Raw genomic sequence first — 21,332 nt, 5'->3', positions numbered from 1 at the left:
CTGACTGACTGTGAGCTTCATCCTCAATCATCTCTATGGTGGAGAGGAGGACGCTGAATAAACTGCTATCCATCATGGATAATAATAATAATACAATACTTCTTACCACTACTGTTTGCTTTCGATATTTTATTATTATGTATATAATTTTTTACTGCTTGCTATTTCGATATTTTATTATATATAGTTTGTTCTTACAGTCACGGTACACTTTATTTTCGCTGCCATTTGCATTTGATATTCCTTTTGTGCAATACTTTTACTACTGTTTACTATTTGGCTGTTTTATTATTTTGTTATGTATATAACCTTTTTACTGCTCGCTATTTTTATATTTTTTATGTATAGTTTGTTCTTTATAGCCTTATTTTCACTTATTTCACTGTGTGTAATGCTGCTGCTGCACTGCAATTTCCCAGCTTGGGATAAATAAAGTCTATCTATCTATCTATCTATCTATCTATAACTGGATCAAATGTGCACTGAGCAAAGTGAGACGGATCTTCTCGTCATCTTAAATGTGTCCTGCTGCCTTCTTGTATTAATAAAGTTTATTATTTATGCTCCTGTTTACTGGTTGAGTCAGAACACAAAGTGACGACTTTTTCTGAATGGAAGCATCACGATATGTTGAAGTGTCACCTGTCGCTGGTGACAGATCAGACACGATACTTCAAACACCTGCGTTAGGAAATGTGCTTCACACAGTGTGTGTGTGTGTGTGTGTGTGTGTCATTCATAAAACCAACACAAATTAAGTCTAGACTGAACTCTGAGTCAAACTGTTCAGACTGTTAAACTTTGAAAAAGAGCTGTTGTGATTTGTGCTCAGACAAACCAAGAAAACAAGAGAACTGAAGAAAACTTAAAACACCTGGAATGGATTTAAATTTGGAAGACAAACACTGGACAAGAGGAAAAAAACATGAACTGACCTCAGAGTCTCCAGTCTACAGTTTGGACTCTCCAGTCCAGCACACAGCAGCTTCACTCCTGAATCCTGCAGCTTGGTGTAGCTCAGGTCCAGCTCTCTCAGATGGGAGGGGTTGGACTTCAGAGCTGAGGCCACGACTTCACAGTGAGTCTCTGAGAGTCTACAGCGTGAAAGTCTGTGATGAGAGAGAATATAAACTGAACATGCTGTCGGTTGGTCAGCCTCAGCTGCTCAGCCATTGATCACCAGGTTTGTGGTTTGAAGCTCCTCTTGTCCACATGTCAAACTTTCCTTGAGCAACATAATAAACAACAAATTTCAGCTTCAGACAAAATGTCTCTAATGTAAATATGTGTCATAGTTTGATGGACAGGCTGCTGTGATTTGTGTTTGTTGAACTTTATTAACTGCAGTCACATGTATTTACCTCAGTCATGTGTCTGTGTGTATTTTGTGAATCTTTGTTACACCTTGTGTCTCTCCATCTGCTTTTCATCTGCCATGAAATTAATTTAATGACTCCGATTTCATTAATATCAGACAACCCCGATTCAAAAGGTCTGAACTCCGTGAGAAACATCAATAAAACCAGAATCAATCATTTCCAATCAAACTGATTCCTGACAACAGTTTCCTGAAGTGTTCCTGAGTCCAGGTATTAATCTCTTTATCCAATCCTGTCGCTCCATCCTCGCTGTGAACCCCTGAGCCTTTCAATCATGATGCTATCACCTGTTACCAATCAACCTGTTTACCTGTGGAATGATCCAAACAGGTGTTTTTGGAGCGTTCCACATCTTTCCCAGTCTTTAGCTGCTCCTGTCACAACGTGTTTGAAACGTGTTGCTGCATCAGATTCAGAATCAGCAGATATTTACAGAAATCAATGAACTGATGAGCTCAGACAGTAAATATATTGACTTTGTGCTGTTTTCAGGTGAGTTTCTGTCAGAAAGGATCAGCATTCTGTTCATGTTTCACACAGCGTATCAACATTTTTGTTGTAATAATGACTAAAGATTGTATTGTTATAATTTTCTGGGTCATAGTTGTATCAAGTGGAGTTCAGCTGGCTGCAGTGAATGTTTTGGAACAAAGACTATAACTGAGCTGGTTGATGATGGAGATCCTCCACTGAACTGAACCTGCTGAGCTCTCCTTCACTGGCAGAATGAACCTGGAGGCGTCCCAGGAGCTGACTGTGTCATGAGCTGCTGTCTGAGTCAATCAGGAGCTCCATACACAAAGACTGTGGCTGCTAATTCAGTCAAAATCACAGTGGAAACGTGTGCTGCTGTTTTCTCTGCATATGTTACCTCTACAGTGACTGTTGTGAGAAACAAGTTCATTGGTTTGAACATTAAATATCTTGTCTTTGTATTTAATTTAATAAAATTAGAAAATAATTTGCAGATCACTGCATTCTGTTTTATTTACGTTTTAAAAAGTGTTCTGGCGTTCTTGGAATCAGGGTTAAACTCTTATAGTGTGAAGTTATGTGTGTAAAGTGTGTATCTTTAACACTGATGGCTTCAGCTTTACGTTTCTGAACAGTGTTGATAATCACATCTGGACTTACACAGCCTTTCTGCAGTTCCTCACAGCTGGAATCAGTCTCAGTTGTCCCTCCTCTGATGTGTTGTACTTCCACAGGTCCAACTCATCCAGAACCTCCTCTGACAGCTGCAGCATGTAGGCCAGAGCTGAGCACTGGAACACAGAGAGTTTCGTCCCTGATCTGTTCTCTGACTTCAGGAACTCTTGGATCTCCTGATGTACTGAGCGGTCGTTCATCTCCATCAGACAGTGGAAGATGTTGATGCTTCTGTCAGGAGAGATATCATCACTGTTCATCTCCTTCAGGTTGTTGATGGCTCTTTGGATGATTTCTGACTTGTTTTTTCTTTGACCCAGCAGGCCTCCTAAGAGTCTCTGGTTGGACTTCAGAGAGAGGCCATGAAGGAAGCGAACAAACAGGTCCAGGTGGCCATTTTTACTTTCAAGAGATTTCTCCATGTTGCTCCTCAGGAAGACATCCAGGGATGGGTGGTGGCTATTAATGTTTCCAAAATATTTAAATTTCTCAAAAAAAGAACTTGGTTTTGAGTCTTTTAGGAAAGCCTTCAGTACCTTTGTGTTCCTGCTGGTGTAACAGTGGAACATGTAGACTGCAGCCAGAAACTCCTGAATGCTCAGATGAACAAAGCAGTAAACTGTTTTTTGGAAGATCACACACTCTCTTTTGAAGATCTCTGTACAAACACCAGAGTAAACCAGGGCCTCAGTGACATCAAGACCACACTGCTCCAGGTCTTCTTGGTAGAACATGATGTTTCCTTTCTCCAGATGTTCAAACGCCAGCCTCCCCAGCTTCAGAAGAACTTCCCTGTCAGCCTTCATCAGCTCCTGTGGACTGGTCTCATGTCCCTCATCATACTTCTGCTTCTTCCTCTTTGTCTGAACCAGCAGGAAGTGGGAGTACATGTCAGTCAGGGTCTTGGGCAGCTCTCCTCTCTGGTCTGTAGTCAACATGTGGTCCAGAACTGTAGCAGTGATCCAGCAGAAGACTGGGATTTGACACATGATGTGGAGGCTCCTGGAGGTCTTGATGTGTGAGATGATTCTGCTGGACAGATCTTCATCACTGAATCTCCTCCTGAAGTACTCCTCCTTCTGGGCATCAGTGAAGCCTCGTACTTCTGTTACTCTGTCAACACATGCAGGAGGGATCTGATTGGCCGCCGCGGGTCTGGAAGTGATCCAGACGAGAGCCGAGGGAAGCAGATTCCCCTTGATGAGGTTTGTCAACAGCACGTTGACTGATGACTTCTGGGAGACATCAGACAAAACCTCATTGTTGTGGAAATCCAGTGAAAGTCGGCTTTCATCCAGGCCGTCAAAGATGAACAAAAGCTTACAGACAGCGAGCTTCTCTGCTGTCACCTTCTGTAATGTTGGATGGAAAACATGGAGCAGCGTCAGAAGACTGTACTGCTCATCTCTGATCAAGTTCAGCTCCCTGAACGAAAGCAGAATCACCAGGCTGACGTCTTGGTTTTCCAAGCCCTCTGCCCAGTCCAGACTGAACTTCTGCACTGAGAAGGTTTTTCCAACGCCAGCGACGCCGTTCGTCAGAACGACTCTGATGTGTCTCCGCTGGTCAGGTGAGGCTTTAAAGATGTCCTGGCACTTGATTGGAGTCTCATGGAGGGTCTCCATCTTGGAAGTTGTCTCAAGCTGCCTCACCTCATGTTGGGTATTAACCTCTTCACTCTGTCCCTCTGTGATGTAGAGCTCAGTGTAGATCCTGTTGAGGAGGGTTCCACTTCCTGTTTCATCACTTCCTTCAGTTACACATTCACATCTCCTCCTCAGACTGATCTTATATTCATCTAAAACCTCCTGAAGATCACCAGTCACTAAAAAAAGAGAGAAAATGAGAGAAAACAAAGAAAATCTGACAATCTGAAGATTGTTTTCATTATCAATAAAAAAAGCAATACAAGAATATATGAAGAGGTAAAGGTTCATGAGTCCAGTTTCTCTCCCTCGGCAGCGCTTCATCTAAACAGCTCACTGTGGCTGTTCCTTCCTCCCACCAAAATCTAAAATGCATCTACTGAACAAATAAAAAAATACACTGCATTTTATACAGCTGCTTCATCGTGAAAGCCTCCCACTGGTTTGCCAGTGGAAAACTTAAACATGAACCAGCAGCAGGAAATGTGTTTACATTAGAAGCAAATGAACAAAGCTCCAATATGATTATAGGAACAGGAAACAGTAAAAAAGGCTGATACCTGAACATTCAAACAGGAGCGCAGGAGTGAGTCAACTCCAAACCACAGACATTTAGTTAGATAAAAACATTTCTGACGGATACAAAGTACAAGCTTCATTTATTTGTCATTCAACAGCACAGGAGCTAACAGAGCTAATGCTGATGGAGCTAACAGCGCTAATAGAGCTAATGGCGCTAATGCTAACAGAGCTGATGGTGCTAACAGAGCTAACAGTGCTAACATTTCTAATAGAGCTAGCAGAGCTAATGGCGCTAATGCTAACAGAGCTAATAGAGTTAACAGCGTTGTGTCTGTCTATGTATGAGGCTGTTTGTGTGTATTTAACTGTATTTGTGTGTGACTGCGTATGTGTGTGTCTTCGTCTGTTTGTGTGTGTGTGTCTGCTTGAACTACACATTGATCAAATTGTCCCAAGTATTTTGAACAAGCACCCCAACCAGTTCCAACATGGAGATGTGTCTGGTATATGTGTGTCTGAATGTGTATGTGTGTGTGCGTGTGTAACTTCTGCCCCACCTGCTGATAATTACCTCTCTATCTCTCCCACTTTTGACCTGTTCCTGAACAGCTACTTTTTTGCTGTTGGTTTCTTCCGAACAACTTGTGATTGTGACAAAACCGTAGCTGCTATCAAAAAACCGATTACACTGTGAGATGCGGACAAGTTTGGACCAGATGTACGTGTGTTTTATGTCCAGATATTCTTTAGAAAAATGACTAAAGGGTCGATTTAAACAGACACACTCCGGCAGGCTGCGACTCAGAAAACAGGAGATTGTATGGGTTTAAATGGAGCAGCAGACCAGGGCAGCTGGTGCAAGATCCCTCTTTATTTAAATTTGGTGGGGGCTAACCCTTTAAAATTGAACTTTGACGAGAGAAGAAAGGTTTGTCTATAAAAAGATCCAAAAATTATGTGTCTCCTATTCACTGTTTGGATTTTACGGCAGTTTTAGAAAATAATTTCAGGCGATTTCTCACTGGCTCTTTCACTCTAATTGATGAGGTCATCCACTCTAGAGGGAAAAATTCTGAGCATTTTTTGAGAAACTTTATGGTCTTCAGATGGTCATAGCTCGAAAACCGCAAGAGATATCAAAAAATGTGCCGAGGTTCATTTTGAGCAAGCAGTGGACAATTGAAAAAGGCTGAAATTTGAGGAAATTTCCCATTCATTTCTTATGGTAAGTTCTTCACAGTTTTTTGCGCATAACTTTGCGAATTATTGACTCTGGTACTCGCCTACTATGCTGCCAATGGCTCAGGCTCATCCTACATCCAGCACATGTTCAGACCACACAGCCCAGTCCGCCTGTATAAAACTACCTGCTAGAGGATGACCGACGTCTCAGCACAGCAACTCGTTCAATTTTGTGAAAGGCTTGTTTAATCAAGAAAAAGGAGGGCAACTTAAGGCAACGAAATCAGAGATTGAACAAAGTATTCCAAGAGCATGGTGCAGGGCAGGAGTTGTCTTCATCCCTAAGGAGAAGAAGTCATCGGACCTTAGCCAGTTTCGGATGATTTCTCTCCTAAATGTTGAGGGAATGATTTTCTTTAGTATCGTAGCACAGAGGCTGGCTAATTACTTAGAAAGGAATGGTATGATAGATATGATGATACGAAAAGCAGGGATACCAGGATTTGCGGGATGCTTAGAGCATACTGGCATGATTTGGCATCAGATTCAGACAGCTAAGAGAGAGAAAAGAGACTTGAATGTTGTATTTTTAGATCTGGCTAATGCGTTTGGGTCAGTACCACATAGCCTTATTTGGAGTTCCTTTCACTACTCTAAAGTGCCGGAGATAGTTGTTAACTTGGTGAAAGCATATTTCCAAGACATCAGACTGTGTGTGCAAGTATCGCAGAGCTCACAACAGGCTGGCAAAGATTGGAGGTTGGTATTATGGCAGGATGTACAGTTTCCCCGCTAGCTTTCACAATGGCTATGGAGGTAATTATTAGGGCTTCCAAGTGGGTCGTAGGTGGGGAGAGACGGCAGAATGGAATGCGTCTTCCACCAATTAGGGCTTATATGGATGATATGACACTGCTAACTTCAACAGTGCCATGTACAAGGAGGTTGTTAGATAAAGTCAATCAGAATCTCAAGTGGGCTTGTATGAAGATTAAGCCTAGTAAGTCAAGAAGTATTTCAATATACAGAGGGAAAGTAAGTGATAGGAAGTTTGCTATAGATGGTGAGGAAATCCCAACAATTAGGGAGAAATCAGTCAAGAGTCTAGGACGGTGGTACAATGTGGACCTGAATGATGTTGAACAGGTTGTGCAATTTAGAAAGGATGTTGCAGAAGGGCTGGAGAGAATAGATAAATCAGGGCTCCCAGGAAAACTGAGGTTGTGGTGCTTGCAGTTTGGCTTGTATCCTAGGTTAATGTGGCCAATGTCAGTATATGAAGTCCCATTATCTGTAGCAGAGAGAATGGAAAGGCTAGTTAGCTCTTATATTAGAAAATGGTTGGATGCTCCCAGGTGCTAAAGCAATGTAGCTTTGTATGGGAAAGGAATGCTTCAGCTGCCAGTATCCAGTCTAACAGAGGAGTTTAAATGCACTAAGGTTAGGACAGAACTTTTATTATCTGGGAGTAAGGACATGTTAGTTAGCAATGTGGTTCCGAACCCTTCTGGGGGGAGGAAATGGAACCCAGGGGCAGCAGTGCAGGAGGCAGAGGCAGCTCTTAGGCATGCAGAAATAGTAGGAAATGTTCAATTTGGCCGGGGAGGCTTGGGGCTTGGCCCAGGCAAACCAGTGTGGAATAAAGCAGGTCTAAAGGAGAAAAGAAAGCTTGTAGTGGAACAGGTGCGTAGGCAGGAGGAGTTGTTAAGGGGGGCAAAAGCAGTTGCCAACCCCGCAGAACCTAAGTCTCTGGGTACAGGGCGATCAATCGTGCCCACTCTGCTCAGGTACAGCAAGCTTAAAACACATTTTGTCAGGTTGTAGAATTAGCTTATCACAAGGCCGGTATACATGGCGGCATAATCAGGTGCTGAGAAGCTTAGCCGCAGGCACTGAAGAGAGAAGGAAACAGGTGAAATCTGGAAGTTCTAGAAAGGAGAGGATAGGTGTGCAGTTTGTTCGAGAGGGGGAGAAAAATAGAGCTGCTAAGTCAGGGAGAAGGCAGGTAGGTGGCTGCCTGGTAGGGGCTGATGATTGGCAAATGCAGGTCGACTTGGGAGGAAAGCTAGTTGTGCCCCAGGAAATAGTTTATAGTAATCTGAGGCCGGACATTGTCTTATGGCTCATGAGTAAAAAGACTGTGTGTTTTATTGAGTTAACAGTCCCTTTTGAAAGTTCAGTGGAGGCAGCTTATGAAAGGAAGAAGACTAAGTATGCAGATTTAAAGACAGAATCTGAGTAGAGGGGATGGAAGACCAGGGTCTGTCCGGTTGAAGTGGGGTGTAGAGGTTTTGTTGCAGGGTCAGCTGTTTCACTGTTGAGGGAGCTGGGAGTGCAAGGGCAAAATTTAAGGAAGACAGTGAGGGAGATGAGGCTGCTAGGTCTAGTCAGTTGATATGGATCAGGAGAAATAGGGGGGGGGGGGGGGGGGGGGGGGGCAGAGGACATACATGCCTAATCCGGCAGGAGAAGAGGTTAAAGTCTGAACAAGACACCTCTCCTCTGCTCTGCTTTCCCCGCCCCATCTTCTCGCTCTCCCAATAGGAAGAGATCCAGTAAGAGGAAGTTTAGAAAAGGTGGGGGTGTGTCCAGCTAGAGTCTCTCTTTGGGACCATGTGGCCTGTTCAGGTGAGTTTGCGTTGTAAGATACAGAGTTGGCTTGTTTTGTTCTTTTTTGGTTGTTTTCCTGTTTTGTTTGCTTCTTGAAGGAAATGTTAGAAGAGGCTGTTAAATCTAGTCTGTGGTTTAGGCCTCCACCTTCAGCACCCTCTAAACTTTCTACCCCCTACCCGAACAAGGGTCTGTATCCGATCCCTGCTTTCATCGTTGACTCTACCTCTTTACTTTCTACCCCCTACCCGAACCAGGGTTTGTATTCCCACCCCGCTTTTATTGGTGCAGTTGGTGAGAGGCAGGGGTAGATGATGGTAGTGCGGCAGTTGGCAGTTACATGTGACATCTAGGCCTGTAGTAGCATTGTAGCAGCTAACAATAGCTAAAGCGGTGGTAGTATGATAGTATCTTAGCAGTTAGTATTGGCATCTAGCAGTTAACAATAAAGTATAGGTGAATCTAGCTGTATTGTCTTCTTCTGTTCCTCTTAGCAGATAGCGGGTAGCATTTAGCATTAGCATTAGCTAAATGGTGGCATCGGAACTGTATTGTCTTCTTCTGTTCTTCTTAGCGGTTAGCATTAGCATTAGCTAAATGGTAGCATTAGTACTGGCCACTCCCTGGAACATCTCTGGGTCAGTTGAACGTGGCAGTGCTGTTTGGATTGTGTAGGAGCAGTGTGAACTGGCAATAGGGGGGGTGACTCTGGGATGCCGGAGTTCACCGCCTAGCCTCCTGGAGGTGTCGTGGGACTAAGTAGGCGAAACACCGTTGAAGGGAGGTTTCCACCTGATGACCCCAGAGACGTGTTAGGAATCACTGCTCTTTGGCAGGTACAGAGGCAGATTAGGGCTCCAAGGTTCTTCACTGAGAATGAATCCTCTTTTTGAGCACAAGTATCTTGTGTTTAAATTAACTTAAGTGGTAGACTTTACCATGTGGACAGTTACTCCACCCACTCAGCTGCTCCACTATTCAGTCTTTGTTATCAGTATCTTCTGTTCCAACAGTGTGCGTCTCTGACAATGTGAGTTATCATCAATAATACCTGACTTTATGCTTCATGGTGCTTTAATACTGTCCAGACTGCAGCGTTTACAAGCTCATGTGGTAACTGAGGGAATCTTTCTTCATTAGGCCTGAAAGGTAATATGACAAACTCTCTGTCTCACTGGGATGGCTGTGCTGTGCAGCTGATACAGTCGGACTGTCTCTGTCTCCAAGGACACCAAGACCAAGAGACTCACCTGAACTTCACCTGAGATTCAACAGACAGACTTTCTCCTCTCAGAATGTGACCTGACACCTTCAGCTAACCCAACCTTCAGAGTCGGGGTGGAGATCGACCGAGTGATTCTGCTGCACTGCTACACCTCATTCTCCTCCACTGAGCTCCATATTTGACTGACTGACTGTGGTTTCTCAGTTGAGATTGTGTGAATTTGTCACTTTTCTAAGAAAAAGGCAATGAATCATTTAACTCAGCAGCAAAGCGAAGCAACTCCCAGCAGTCTAATCTGGTCACCGTCTACTTGTTGAAGTCAGAACCATATTAGTGTTTCACTGAAGCCTCTTTCACACTGGACAAAAACCCACTAAGAGCCACGAACATCTGGCTTTGTCTTCAGTGTGAAAGGGTTCAATCAGCATCCATTCCCAGTTCAAACGACTCTGCAGTCGTTGGGTGTATTTATGGGCTCCAGCTCCGATCGGCAGCGGTGGAAACGTGACGCCCAGGGGTGTCACGATGATGATGAAGCTCCAGACATTAGCATGTAAATATTGCCTGACATCAGACACAACTGGCAACTGGTGGCACTCCATTTCTATCTCATCATCATCATCATCATCTCAGGAAAGATTTTGAAGAAACCACCATGTGTTTCCAGTTCATTCCTGACTCTGAATGCACGTTTACCTGCGTTTACAAACCCTGCATACACCTGATCACTTTGGTGTGAAAGTGGTCCAATGTTCAAGCCGTCAGCCTGAAAACTCAGAAACTAAATGTAGCACTTGGAGCAGTTCAGCGTATTTGATGAAGATGATGTTCTCACATGTTTCTTGCAGTTTTTGTGTTGAATGCTCTCATTGTAAAATAAATGTCATGAATTGTAGAAGGTCACAGTTTCAACATGTGTGGGTGGACAGTCTTACTTTGCACAGAGCAGGTTTGACTGGCTGTCTGCAGTCCAGCTCTCGTTCTGGATCTGTCTCCACACCGCGGACAGGAGGAGTCTCCTGATGAAGCAGACTGGTCCCAGTATGAGGTGATGCACTGTCTGCAGAACCGGTGTCCACAGCTGGTAGAGACTGGATCCTTCAGGACGTCCTGACACAAAACACAGCAGGACGGCTGCTCCTCCACAGAAACATGACTCCTCTTCCTCTCTCTGAAAGACATTTCTTTATAACTAAACTCAATCACTGATGGTTGTTGAAAATGTGAAGATTTGTGCGACGCTGTGTTAGTTCACTTTAAACTGACATTAGAAGTGTCTCTTTCTCGTGCGCTGATGACTTTTACACAAGTTCTGTCCATGGATGTTTGTTCCTGACCTTTAGGAACAATATCTGATGGAGAGAGTCTGAACTCAAAGGTTCACTTACTAATGATTCAAAGTGTTGATCACGGTGAGCAAAGCTCTTCTACAAATCACTTTTTATCACATGTTGTACAATTATGACACAAAGTGATTCAACATGCATCAGGTCATAACAGCTGATCTGATGAAGAGTCAAACCAATAAATGATTCTCAGATCAAATATGAGAAAGTGAATTTCACATGTGAAGCAGATTCTTTCACATTCTGAATCGTTGCAAATGTTCACAGCAGCTTCAATGTGAGGGCAGAAATATATGAATGTTCCTGAGGTGTAAATGTTGAAATGAAGCTTCTCAACAGTTTTACTGCAGAAATAAAATAAGGTCGATCTGAGTTTGAAACACTTTCTGCACCAAAAGTTCTGCATCATGAATAGAAATCTAGATATTTTATCTTCATCCTCAATGCATCATCTCCCATCAGGTCAGTTTACAGTAAAAACAGAGTCTCACTTTGTGTCTGAGGGTCCAGGTTCATGGCTGAAGACTGGAGGATAATCTTTGGACCGGTCACTCTTCATAGACAGACAGCTGGATGCTGGAGACTCTGCTCTCTGTCTGCTGTACTGAACTCTGCAAACACCAACATGTTTTTATTTCTATCACATTCACATTAATGAAGCTCTAAAAACACAAACTGCTGCTCCTGTCCATAATGAGGACCTTTAAAAGTCTGCATTAGTCCTCTTAGATTAGATCAGAGCTTTTCTCTGTGACTGACAGCTGTCACACATTCTAAGATGAAGATGCCTCCAATGATTTCTCTTCATGTCACAAAACGTTTGTTAAATTTAAAAATACATTTTAGTGACATTTTTAATATAAAACCACAAAATGAAAACAATGAAAACAATGAAAACAATGAAAACAGTGAAAACATGGCGCTGACAGAAGTCACTGAAAGTGAGTCGTAGAAATGAGTTAATAGCAGTTCTCTCACTTTGTGTCTGAGGGTCCAGGTTCATGGCTGAAGTCTGGAGGACGTTCTTTGGACCGGTCACTCTTCATAGACAGACAGCTGGATGCTGAAGACTTAACTCTGTCCTCCTCTTCCTCCATCATCTTCTGATCTGAGGTCAGTCTGAGAGTAAAACAGTGACGCTGACGGTGAGCTCAGAACACAAGAATCAAGAAACAAGACTGAGAGAGCAGGAAGTAACACACACACACACACACACACACACACAATCATGTTTCCATCATTTCTGGGGACATTAAAACGACTTATATTCATTTCCTGGAGACTAATCCTAACCATCACCATGACCACTGCTTGCCTAAACCTGAACTTGACCAAAGTCTTCACCCTAAAAGTTAATGATTTACATTACAGGGACTTCCGTTTTGTCCCCATAAGGACGGCGAGTCCCCACAATGTGATTAATACATGGTCATACATGGTCTCTCTCTCACACAGTCTAACATTTGTGTCCTCTACAGTCCACAGGAAGGAAACTGACTCACACTTTAACAGTAAAGTCATGAAACGTTGGATTAACACTCACCTGCTTCAGCTTCACTTCTCCTCCGTCTGCTCTGTTCACTCAACATGGAGTCTGAACTCTCTGACTTTAGTTTCTCTTTCAGGATTCCCTCCCTGTTCTCATGAGCCTGGGTCACATGATCAGTGTTGCTCCTCCCCTCATCATTTACAGGAAGTCACCAGGCAGCATCTGTGTGTGTGTATGTGTGTGTGTGTGTGTTGCTCACAGATCAGCTGTTTAACATGATGTGTTCATCAGTGTTTCTTTTGGCTCGAACAGACTGAATTAAAAAGGCTTTTCTGTCAAGATGTTGGTGCTTCAGCATTTAAATGATGGAAATAATCTGTTTTGTTGAAGTTACAACTAAACTGCATCAAAGCAAATGAACTGAATGTACTTTTAGACTGACAAGAAACACAAACACAGTTCATCTCAGCACAGGAGACACGTTTTTAATCAGTTTGCAGTTTTTGGGGATGATGTTATTGATTCTTTGGGACTAAATAATCTTTGTTCGTTTTATTTTGTGCTAATTGTCGGCTGGAAGCTGGTTTTGGGTCAAAGTTTTCAAATCGTGCTTGCAGGATGTCAGTTTGTGAATGTTTGGAGAAAAAAGAGAAGATTTGCTCATTTCTGGGCCAGAAGACTCAGATTTTTCTGACATTTTACTGAAACTCTCCATCACATGTTGGATTTGTCAGTTTTATGAGACACTGTGTTTTCACACATGATGTGATTCAACATGTTTTTACTTGCATTTTGTTTTGTCTTCCCTCTTTCTACCATTCAAGCTGTGTCTCGTGTGCTGGACACGTTTGAGCGCTGAACACTGAAAATGTCATTTTTTCACGTCATGTATTTTTTAAATGGACTCACCTCTTCACACCTGTCTGGCCTCATTGACCCTTATATCTCATCGCATGCATCACGCTGTCAGAATACAGGGCTCCTGTCTGTGGTCGGACTTAAAAAGAAGCCACCTGGTCAAACAGCAGACCCAACAGGACACCGAGCTGCAGATGGTCACACTTCAAACACTTCAAACCTTCGGCGCGGCTTCGGAGTTTAATGGTTTCTTTTGTTGTCTGTTTTAAATTTTTCTTTATTATAGACAGGAGTCTGCACAGGGTGTTTTATTTTGAAAACCTCCGTTCCTGTGTCTGACATCCTGTCTGGCTCGTTCTGCTCTCTGCAGACTGACACGTCGTCCGTCACAGCATATGGGAGCATATTCTGTGCTGAGCAGAACGGAGACCTGATTCTGAAACGTAGACTGAACGCGCCTGATGGAGCTGTATGGATTGTCTACAATGGCAGCGATCAGATCCGTCGGACGCTTTGCGGACAGAACACGGAAGTTAGGGGTAGTGCTTAGGGGTGACGGATGATGTTTTGTTGAGTTGGAAACATTACAGTTGAAGTGCTGACACAATGCGACTGCTCTCATCGCTCCACACACAGTAGATTTATGCCCTTGAAGTGAATCACCAACCCTGTTTTGAAATGGGAGAAAATATCTGAGTGTCAGACACACTTATAGGGAGGGACTGTCAAAGGGGTGGAATCTATCACAGAGAACGCGTTGCCAGCCTGAAACAGCTGGTAAAATTTGCTCTTTCTTATCCTCCTCTCGAAACCATTCGCCATGCCAACCAGAACATATTTACATCTACTGAGGACTAGGTGAAAGATTTAAGTTGTAACTTATACTGATGTTGGAACTATTTTAACTGATGCAATCCTGAAAACATTATTAGTGTGTAAACTCCATCTTAAGATAGATGACTTTATTAATCCCCAGCTGGGGACATTTGGGTATTACAGCAGCAGGTAATAGCAGTTGGAAAAAATAGCAACAGAAAGAGAAATACAAAATACAAGCTGGCTATATATCAATCAATCAATCAATCAATCAAAATGTATTTATATAGCACTTTACAACACTCAAGGTGACCAAAGTGCTTTCTAGTTAAAAACAAACTGTAAAATTAGAAATGAAAACAGATTAAAAGAAAACAACAACAGAACACACACCAGGGAAATAACAAACAGATAAAATCTAATAAAATAAGATGATAAAATAAAATGTCACCACATTACTGTGTATTAAAAGCCGGTCTGAAAAGATGTGTTTTGAGCCGAGTTTTGAAGAGGCCAAAGTCTGTGATGGTGCGCATGTCAGGGGGCAGTTTGTTCCAGAGTCTGGGCCAAGCGACAGAAAAGGCTTGATCCACCTAGATTTGTGGACCTTAGCGCCCTGTTTGGGTTTCGGACAGAGAGAAGCTCTGTCAAATAAATAGGAGCTAGGCCGCTGAGGGCTTTAAAAACAAAAAGTACATTTTTTTAAATCTATGTCACTGTCATGCAGTCTGTGAGGGACTGAAGAGCAACACTTTTGGTTGGGAACACTGGTAAATACAGCTGGAGGTCATCAGCGTAGCAGTTAAATGCTAAATTATGTCTCGCTATAATTGACGCCCTGCGGCAACATATAAAGTGAAAAAAGCAAAGGTCCCAAAATAGAGCCCTGGGGAACTCCACAAAACAAAGAGGCAACAGAGGAGGACAGGTCACCAATCATGACAGAAAAAGTCCTGTTGTTTAGGTAAGAATCAAACCACTTGAGTGCAGTACCACGGATACCAACATAATTATTTAAGCGGGACAAGAGAATGGAATGGTCCACTGTATCAAATGCTGCCGTTAAGTCAAGCAGCACAAGGACAACAGGACGTTTGGCATCAACAAACACAGTTATGTCATTGTGTACTTTAAGCAGTGCAGACTCTGTGCTCTGCCGTGATCTGAACCCAGACTGGAATTTTTCCAGGATAAAATTATTTTCTAAAAATGCCTGTAACTGGACAAAAACAATTTTCTCAAGGACTTTTGAGATAAAAGGCACGTTAGAAACAGGTCTAAAATGAGATAAAACATTAGCATCCAGATGTGTTTTTTTTAAGAAGTGGTCTCACAACAGCATGTTTAAAAGAAGCCGGAACACATCCTGAGCTAAGGCAAGTGTTCATTAAAACCAAGAGGACAGGCCCAACAGTAGAGAACACCTCTTTAAGCAATTTTGTTGGGAAAACATCCAAAGGGCAATTTGTTGTTTTCATGTGTTTCACTACATCAGCAAGTGATGAGAGGGAGATGGGCTCAAAGTGGTCAAACGCTGAGGAGTGTGGGGTTGTAGCAGACTGGTCTGGTCTGGTCTGATGCTGCCGCTGCTCAGCGCTCTCACAGACATCACTTTGTCAACGAAAAAGCGCAAGAAGTCCTCACATGTAGAAACAGTGGCGTCAGACAGAGGACGAGAGTGGGGGCTCACAACGGAATTAATGGTACTGAACAACACGCGGGGGCAGTGTCCATTAGTCGAGATAATGTCGAACGAGGACGTACGTGTAATGAGGAAAGAACAGCGAGGGGGGGGGGGGCTCAGTGAACGTGCTGTCGTCACCGGGTTAATCCACGTCTCCGTCAACAAGAGGAAATCCAGCACGTGTGTTGAGAAGCAATCGTTCAGGATAAAAGTTTCATTTGTCAAAGACCTCGTATTAATGAGGGGGACGCGCACTGGCGTGTGGTCGGTTCGCTTGGAACCACGAGCAACAGGACGGAGATTTTCCTGCAAGGAGCCTCGTCTGTAGATGCTGACCCGCCACGGGCGGCTGGGATGTGTGTAGCCGGCATCTGGAACAGCTGATCGGAGCCAGCTGACCTCCGAGGAGCACCGCACAATGAAGCCGTCAAATTCCCGGGGTAACCGCAGCAGGTGACGATGATCGTACTCCGAGGACTGTGCCAGGCAGACTCTCAGTCGAACAAGGACTCCGCTTCGTTTCCCCCGCTTTCTGTGACGACGTTTGCGGGGCGGAGGAACAGGTAGACGCCGCAGGTAGTGGGGCACAGACGCCAGGAACGGTGGGAGCATCTTTGACTGTCCACTACAGTCGTAGAACGTAGACTTTATCGATCATACGCCAGCAACGGTGACACATTATTTACAAAAAGTGAAATTAATAGCAGGAGCAACAAAACACAGAGCAGAGGTGGACGGCTCGCCGTACACAAAGGCGCCATCTTTGTCAAATACATATATGTACATTTATACTAATGAGTATATAAAGTCCAGGTTCCAGGTGGAGGAGGTGTGTAAGTGAGGAGCAGAAGGAGTGGAGGAGTGTCTGCAGAGACTGTGTAGAAGGACAGAGCTGATGATACTCTGTCACATCCACAGCAACACACAGGGAGGATGCTGGACTGGACACTGTGTCTGACAGTGGAGCTGATCTCAGAGCAGTTCACACTGCAGCACTGACACTCATCTCCACTTGTTGTGATTCCTCTGTCAGTCACTGCTGGATGAAGCTCTCCTCTCCACTCTACCTCCCAGTAACATGGCCCAGTCAGAGCCTCTCCACCCACAAGCTGCTGCTGCTGCTTCAACCTCTCTGGATCATCAGGACGCAGCCGATCGGCTCTCAGCCAATCACCTTTCTGATCGCTCACGCTCGATCACGATCACTTCCATCTGATGAGAGAAGAAGACAGACAACAGAAGTCATGAATCAGAGTTTACAGAGACTCCTTCATCAGCTGGCAGTCAGTGATGCAGCACATCCAGTATAAAGAGCAGCAGGGACTTCAGTCCTGTTCAGACCAGAAGTGGAGCGGCTGTGTAGCGTAGCCAGCTTCCTCTCAGCTCTCATGTTAACGTGTTGGAGTGAACACACTGAGCTGGAAGCTCACACACCTGCAGACACTTTGGCCATCAAGCCTGTTTACTCTGCACATGTCACTCAAGTACACAGTGGAAATAAAGTGCTGAGAGTCCCTGAACGCATCATCACTGCAGAGACACAGATATTCACTGTTCACTGGAATGATGCATTTACTGCTGTTAAGGTTCAAAGCTGCTAACAACCAGAGTCTCAGTCACATCTGAATATTTCATCTACTTTAGAAATATCACAGGACAAACATGTAAATATGGAGTCTGGTATAAAAATATTGGGACAAATGGACAGATGCATATATATACTGGTACAGCTGGTCTGACAGGGATCAGCTATATATGAACATGTTCCTCTCTGTGGAAATCTGATGAAGAGTATACAGACATGACCGTGACGTGTTTTAACGTCACTGTTTTCTGTTCTTGCTTTGTTTTAATGCTCACTTTTAATATTGTCGTTCTATTTTTTATTTTTCTTAATATTCCATCATTGTGTTTTATTTGAAAGCCCTTTGTGCTCGATGCTGGTCAAGTGCCGTGGAAATAAAATCCTGACAGTGAAGTAAGTATCAATGAAATATTAGCCGCCCCCGACTCCTCTCAGTTTATCACACTATACTTCAGCCACTCTACTAATTATATGAAGTTAATATTCAGCAGTTTTTAACGAGGCTAATCACACCCACTGTGAGGTTCTGCTGCAGAAGTTCTACATTTCATTCCATGTTTCACCCATTTTACACAAACAACACAGCGTTGTGTTTGATGGGACGACGTTAGCCAAGTCAAAAAGTACTGTCAGCCAGTATTTAGCCGGTGTTCAGTCACTTACATACACTCATACGTTTTCATACACCGGCATGGTTACTAAATGTAATGATGGTTCTTTGAAATGAGAGCCAGAGATTTGCAGGCTTCAGTCACACTGATCTGAGAGCTGTGACAAACATTAACTGATCAATTCTTTAGTGCTGAAATGAGAGAACAAACAGTTTGAGATCAGATTTGATGGTACGACAGTTTGATGAAGGAGGACCTCTGTCTCTATACAGCTCGTGATGCTGTCAGCTGTAATCCAGCTTTATTTCCTGTAGACATGAACACAACAACAACAGTCGTCTGCACATCAACTCAAACACATGATCACAACAAGATTCTGACTCCTCTGATTGGCTGACTGTTCTCTCTCTCTCTGTCTTTCTGTCCAATCCTGAAGCCTGTCACCATTCTCCTCTCACAGCTTCACTGAGGAAAGCAGCTGCTGAGAAGGTTGGAGGTTTACAGGAAATACTGGATCTGTGCTTTGATACTAACTGTGTTTAGAACAAACCTGCTGAGACCAGCATGGACTGACTCCAACCCTCTACTGACCTCACGGTCTTCAGTCTACAGTCTGGACTCTCCACCAGATCAGACAGCAGCTTCACTTCTGAATCCTGCAGGTAGTTTCCTCTCAGGTCCAGTTCTGTCAGATGGGAGGGGTTGGACTTCAGAGCTGAGGCCAGAGAAGCACAGCTGATCTCTGACAACCTGCAGCGCCTCAACCTGAATAAAGAATAAATGATGAAGATAAAAATCCATTTCTAATCCAATCAGATGTGTTCAGGTTGTAAATGTGCAGCTCAACATGACTCTGTCCTAATCAATGAGCTTTGCCCTAAAATCAGTCCAGTGACTTTGTCATTGTGTTATTGTGGATCATCATAATGTCAGATTCTACAGACATCATCCAAATGTCACCACAACATTCATACAGCTGTTCATGTCAACACAGATCAATAACATGCTGCTCATCTCACTCAAGGCCACATATTGATCCTTTTAACAGCTGTGTGTGTGTGTGTGTGTGTGTGTGTGTGTGTGTGTGTGTGTCTGTGAGTGTGTGTGTGTTCCTGTGTGTGTGCGTGTGTGTGTGTGTGTGTGTGTGTGTGTGTGTGTGTGTGTGTGTGTTCTGAAGGATCAATATCAATCATCAGTCATTATTTGTAAAAAACACATTAAAATCATCAGAAACTAAAGAAATATTTCCACTTCATCAAGTCAACTTGATCAATTGAAACAAATATTAGTTCAGAGGATCTTCTGGATCCAGATGTGAACATTTACCAAAAATCATCAACATTCATTGACTTGAACAACTAACAGTCAACATTTTCTACACTTTCTTTAAGAAGCACAAATCTTTCTGACTGAAGACTAAATTTACTTCAACAAACATGAAAATATCAACAAAAGCTCATTTAAAACGTGACTGATGGAAGTTGTGTCTGAACAGAAATGAGCTTCAGTTGTTCATTAAACATATTTTCATTCTGTTTTTAAATGTCTCTTTTCATAGTTGATCTGTCACATGTTTTGCTTTCTCTGCAACACTCAGCTTTTATCTTTACCTGCGTTCTTTCAATTCATTTTCTGTTTCCTGTTTTTATTCTGTTTTCAATGTAAAACACTTTCAGCTGCATGTTTTGTATAAAAGGTCTTTTATCAATAAAGTTTATTATTATTATTCAAGATCTACAATAGTAACAGAGAGTCAGTGAACTGACCTCAGAGTCTTCAGTCTACAGTCTGGACTCTCCAGTCCAGCAGACAGCAGCTTCACTCCTGAATCCTGCAGCCTGTTCTCACTCAGGTCCAGTTCTGTCAGATGGGAGGGGTTGGACTTCAGAGCTGAGACCAGAGAAGCACAGCTGGTCTTTGACAAACTGCAGCTCCACAACCTGAATAAAGAATAAATGATGAAGATAAAAATCCATTTCTAATCCAATCAGATGTGTTCAGGTTGTAAATGTGCAGCTCAACATGACTCTGTCCTAATCAATGAGCTTTGCCCTAAAATCAGTCCAGTGACTTTGTCATTGTGTTATTGTGGATCATCATGATGTCAGATTCTACAGACATCATCCAAATGTCACCACAACATTCATACAGCTGTTCATGTCAACACAGATCAATAACATGCTGCTCATCTCACTCAAGGCCACATATTGATCCTTTTAACAGCTGTGTGTGTGTGTGTGTGTGCGTGCGTTCTGAAGGATCAATATCAATCATCAGTCATTATTTGTGAAAACACATTCAAATCATCAGAAACTAAAGAAATATTTCCACTTCATCAAGTCAACTTGATCAATTGAAACAAATATTAGTTCAGAGGATCTTCTGGATCCAGATGTGAACATTTACCAAAAATCATCAACATTCATTGACTTGAACAACTAACAGTCAACATTTTCTACACTTTCTTTAAGAAGCACAAATCTTTGTGACTGAAGACTAAATTTACTTCAACAAACATGAAAATATCAACAAAAGCTCATTTAAAACGTGACTGATGGAAGTTGTGTCTGAACAGAAATGAGCTTCAGTTGTTCATTAAACATAATTTCATTCTGTTTTTAAATGTCTCTTTTCATAGTTGATCTGTCACATGTTTTGCTTTCTCTGCAACACTCAGCTTTTATCTTTACCTGCGTTCTTTCAATTCATTTTCTGTTTCCTGTTTTTATTCTGTTTTCAATGTAAAACACTTTGAGCTGCATGTTTTGTACAAAAGGTCTTTCATCAATAAAGTTTATTATTATTATTATTAAAGATCGACAATAGTAACAGAGAGTCAGTGAACTGACCTCAGAGTCTCCAGTCTACAGTTTGGACTCTCCAGTCCAGCAGACAGCAGCTTCACTCCTGAATCCTGCAGGTTGTTGTAGCTCAGGTCCAGTTCTGTCAGATGGGAGGGGTTGGACTTCAGAGCTGAGGCCAGAGAAGCACAGCTGATCTCTGACAAACTGCAGCCCCACAACCTGAATAAAGAATAAATGATGAAGATAAAAATCCATTTCTAATCCAATCAGATGTGTTCAGGTTGTAAATGTGCAGCTCAACATGACTCTGTCCTAATCAATGAGCTTTGCCCTAAAATCAGTCCAGTGACTTTGTCATTGTGTTATTGTGGATCATCATAATGTCAGATTCTACAGACATCATCCAAATGTCAAAGAAGAGCCATG

The 21,332-nt window shown here is 42.9% G+C and overlaps 2 protein-coding genes across 5 annotated transcripts; both read right to left on the bottom strand.

Annotated features, from left to right (window-relative positions):
• Window positions 1–850: 850 nt before the first annotated feature.
• LOC121623621 (protein NLRC3-like) lies at window positions 851–12,643 on the bottom strand. Of its 3 annotated transcripts, XM_041960967.1 has the most exons (6): window positions 12,603–12,642; window positions 12,038–12,237; window positions 11,551–11,670; window positions 10,649–10,884; window positions 2,514–4,353; window positions 851–1,109 (listed from the first exon to the last, which is right to left on the bottom strand). In XM_041960967.1, exons 2-6 carry the CDS (start codon window positions 12,157–12,159, stop codon window positions 866–868), a joined length of 2,562 nt encoding a protein of 853 aa, XP_041816901.1. In that variant the 5' UTR covers window positions 12,160–12,237; window positions 12,603–12,642; the 3' UTR covers window positions 851–865. The 3 variants fall into 3 exon arrangements, with proteins under 3 accessions (XP_041816901.1, XP_041816902.1, XP_041816903.1); XM_041960968.1 differs by lacking the exon at window positions 11,551–11,670 and having other exon boundaries at window positions 12,603–12,643; XM_041960969.1 differs by lacking the exon at window positions 851–1,109 and having other exon boundaries at window positions 2,510–4,353; window positions 12,603–12,640.
• Window positions 12,644–14,826: 2,183 nt separating this feature from the next.
• LOC121623656 lies at window positions 14,827–19,930 on the bottom strand. Of its 2 annotated transcripts, none has more exons than XM_041961020.1 (2): window positions 19,869–19,930; window positions 14,827–17,118 (listed from the first exon to the last, which is right to left on the bottom strand). In XM_041961020.1, the coding sequence occupies exon 2, from the start codon at window positions 16,516–16,518 to the stop codon at window positions 15,709–15,711; it is 810 nt and encodes a 269-aa protein (XP_041816954.1). In that variant the 5' UTR covers window positions 16,519–17,118; window positions 19,869–19,930; the 3' UTR covers window positions 14,827–15,708. The 2 variants fall into 2 exon arrangements, with proteins under 2 accessions (XP_041816954.1, XP_041816955.1); XM_041961021.1 differs by lacking the exon at window positions 19,869–19,930 and adding an exon at window positions 18,694–18,829.
• Between the last annotated feature and the right edge of the window lie 1,402 nt (window positions 19,931–21,332).

Source organism: Chelmon rostratus, chromosome 20 (assembly GCF_017976325.1).
Source record: "Chelmon rostratus isolate fCheRos1 chromosome 20, fCheRos1.pri, whole genome shotgun sequence".
Lineage (NCBI taxonomy): Eukaryota > Metazoa > Chordata > Actinopteri > Chaetodontiformes > Chaetodontidae > Chelmon > Chelmon rostratus.
Note: the sequence above shows the minus strand (reverse complement) of the source record. Positions and strands in the feature narration are given on the sequence as shown.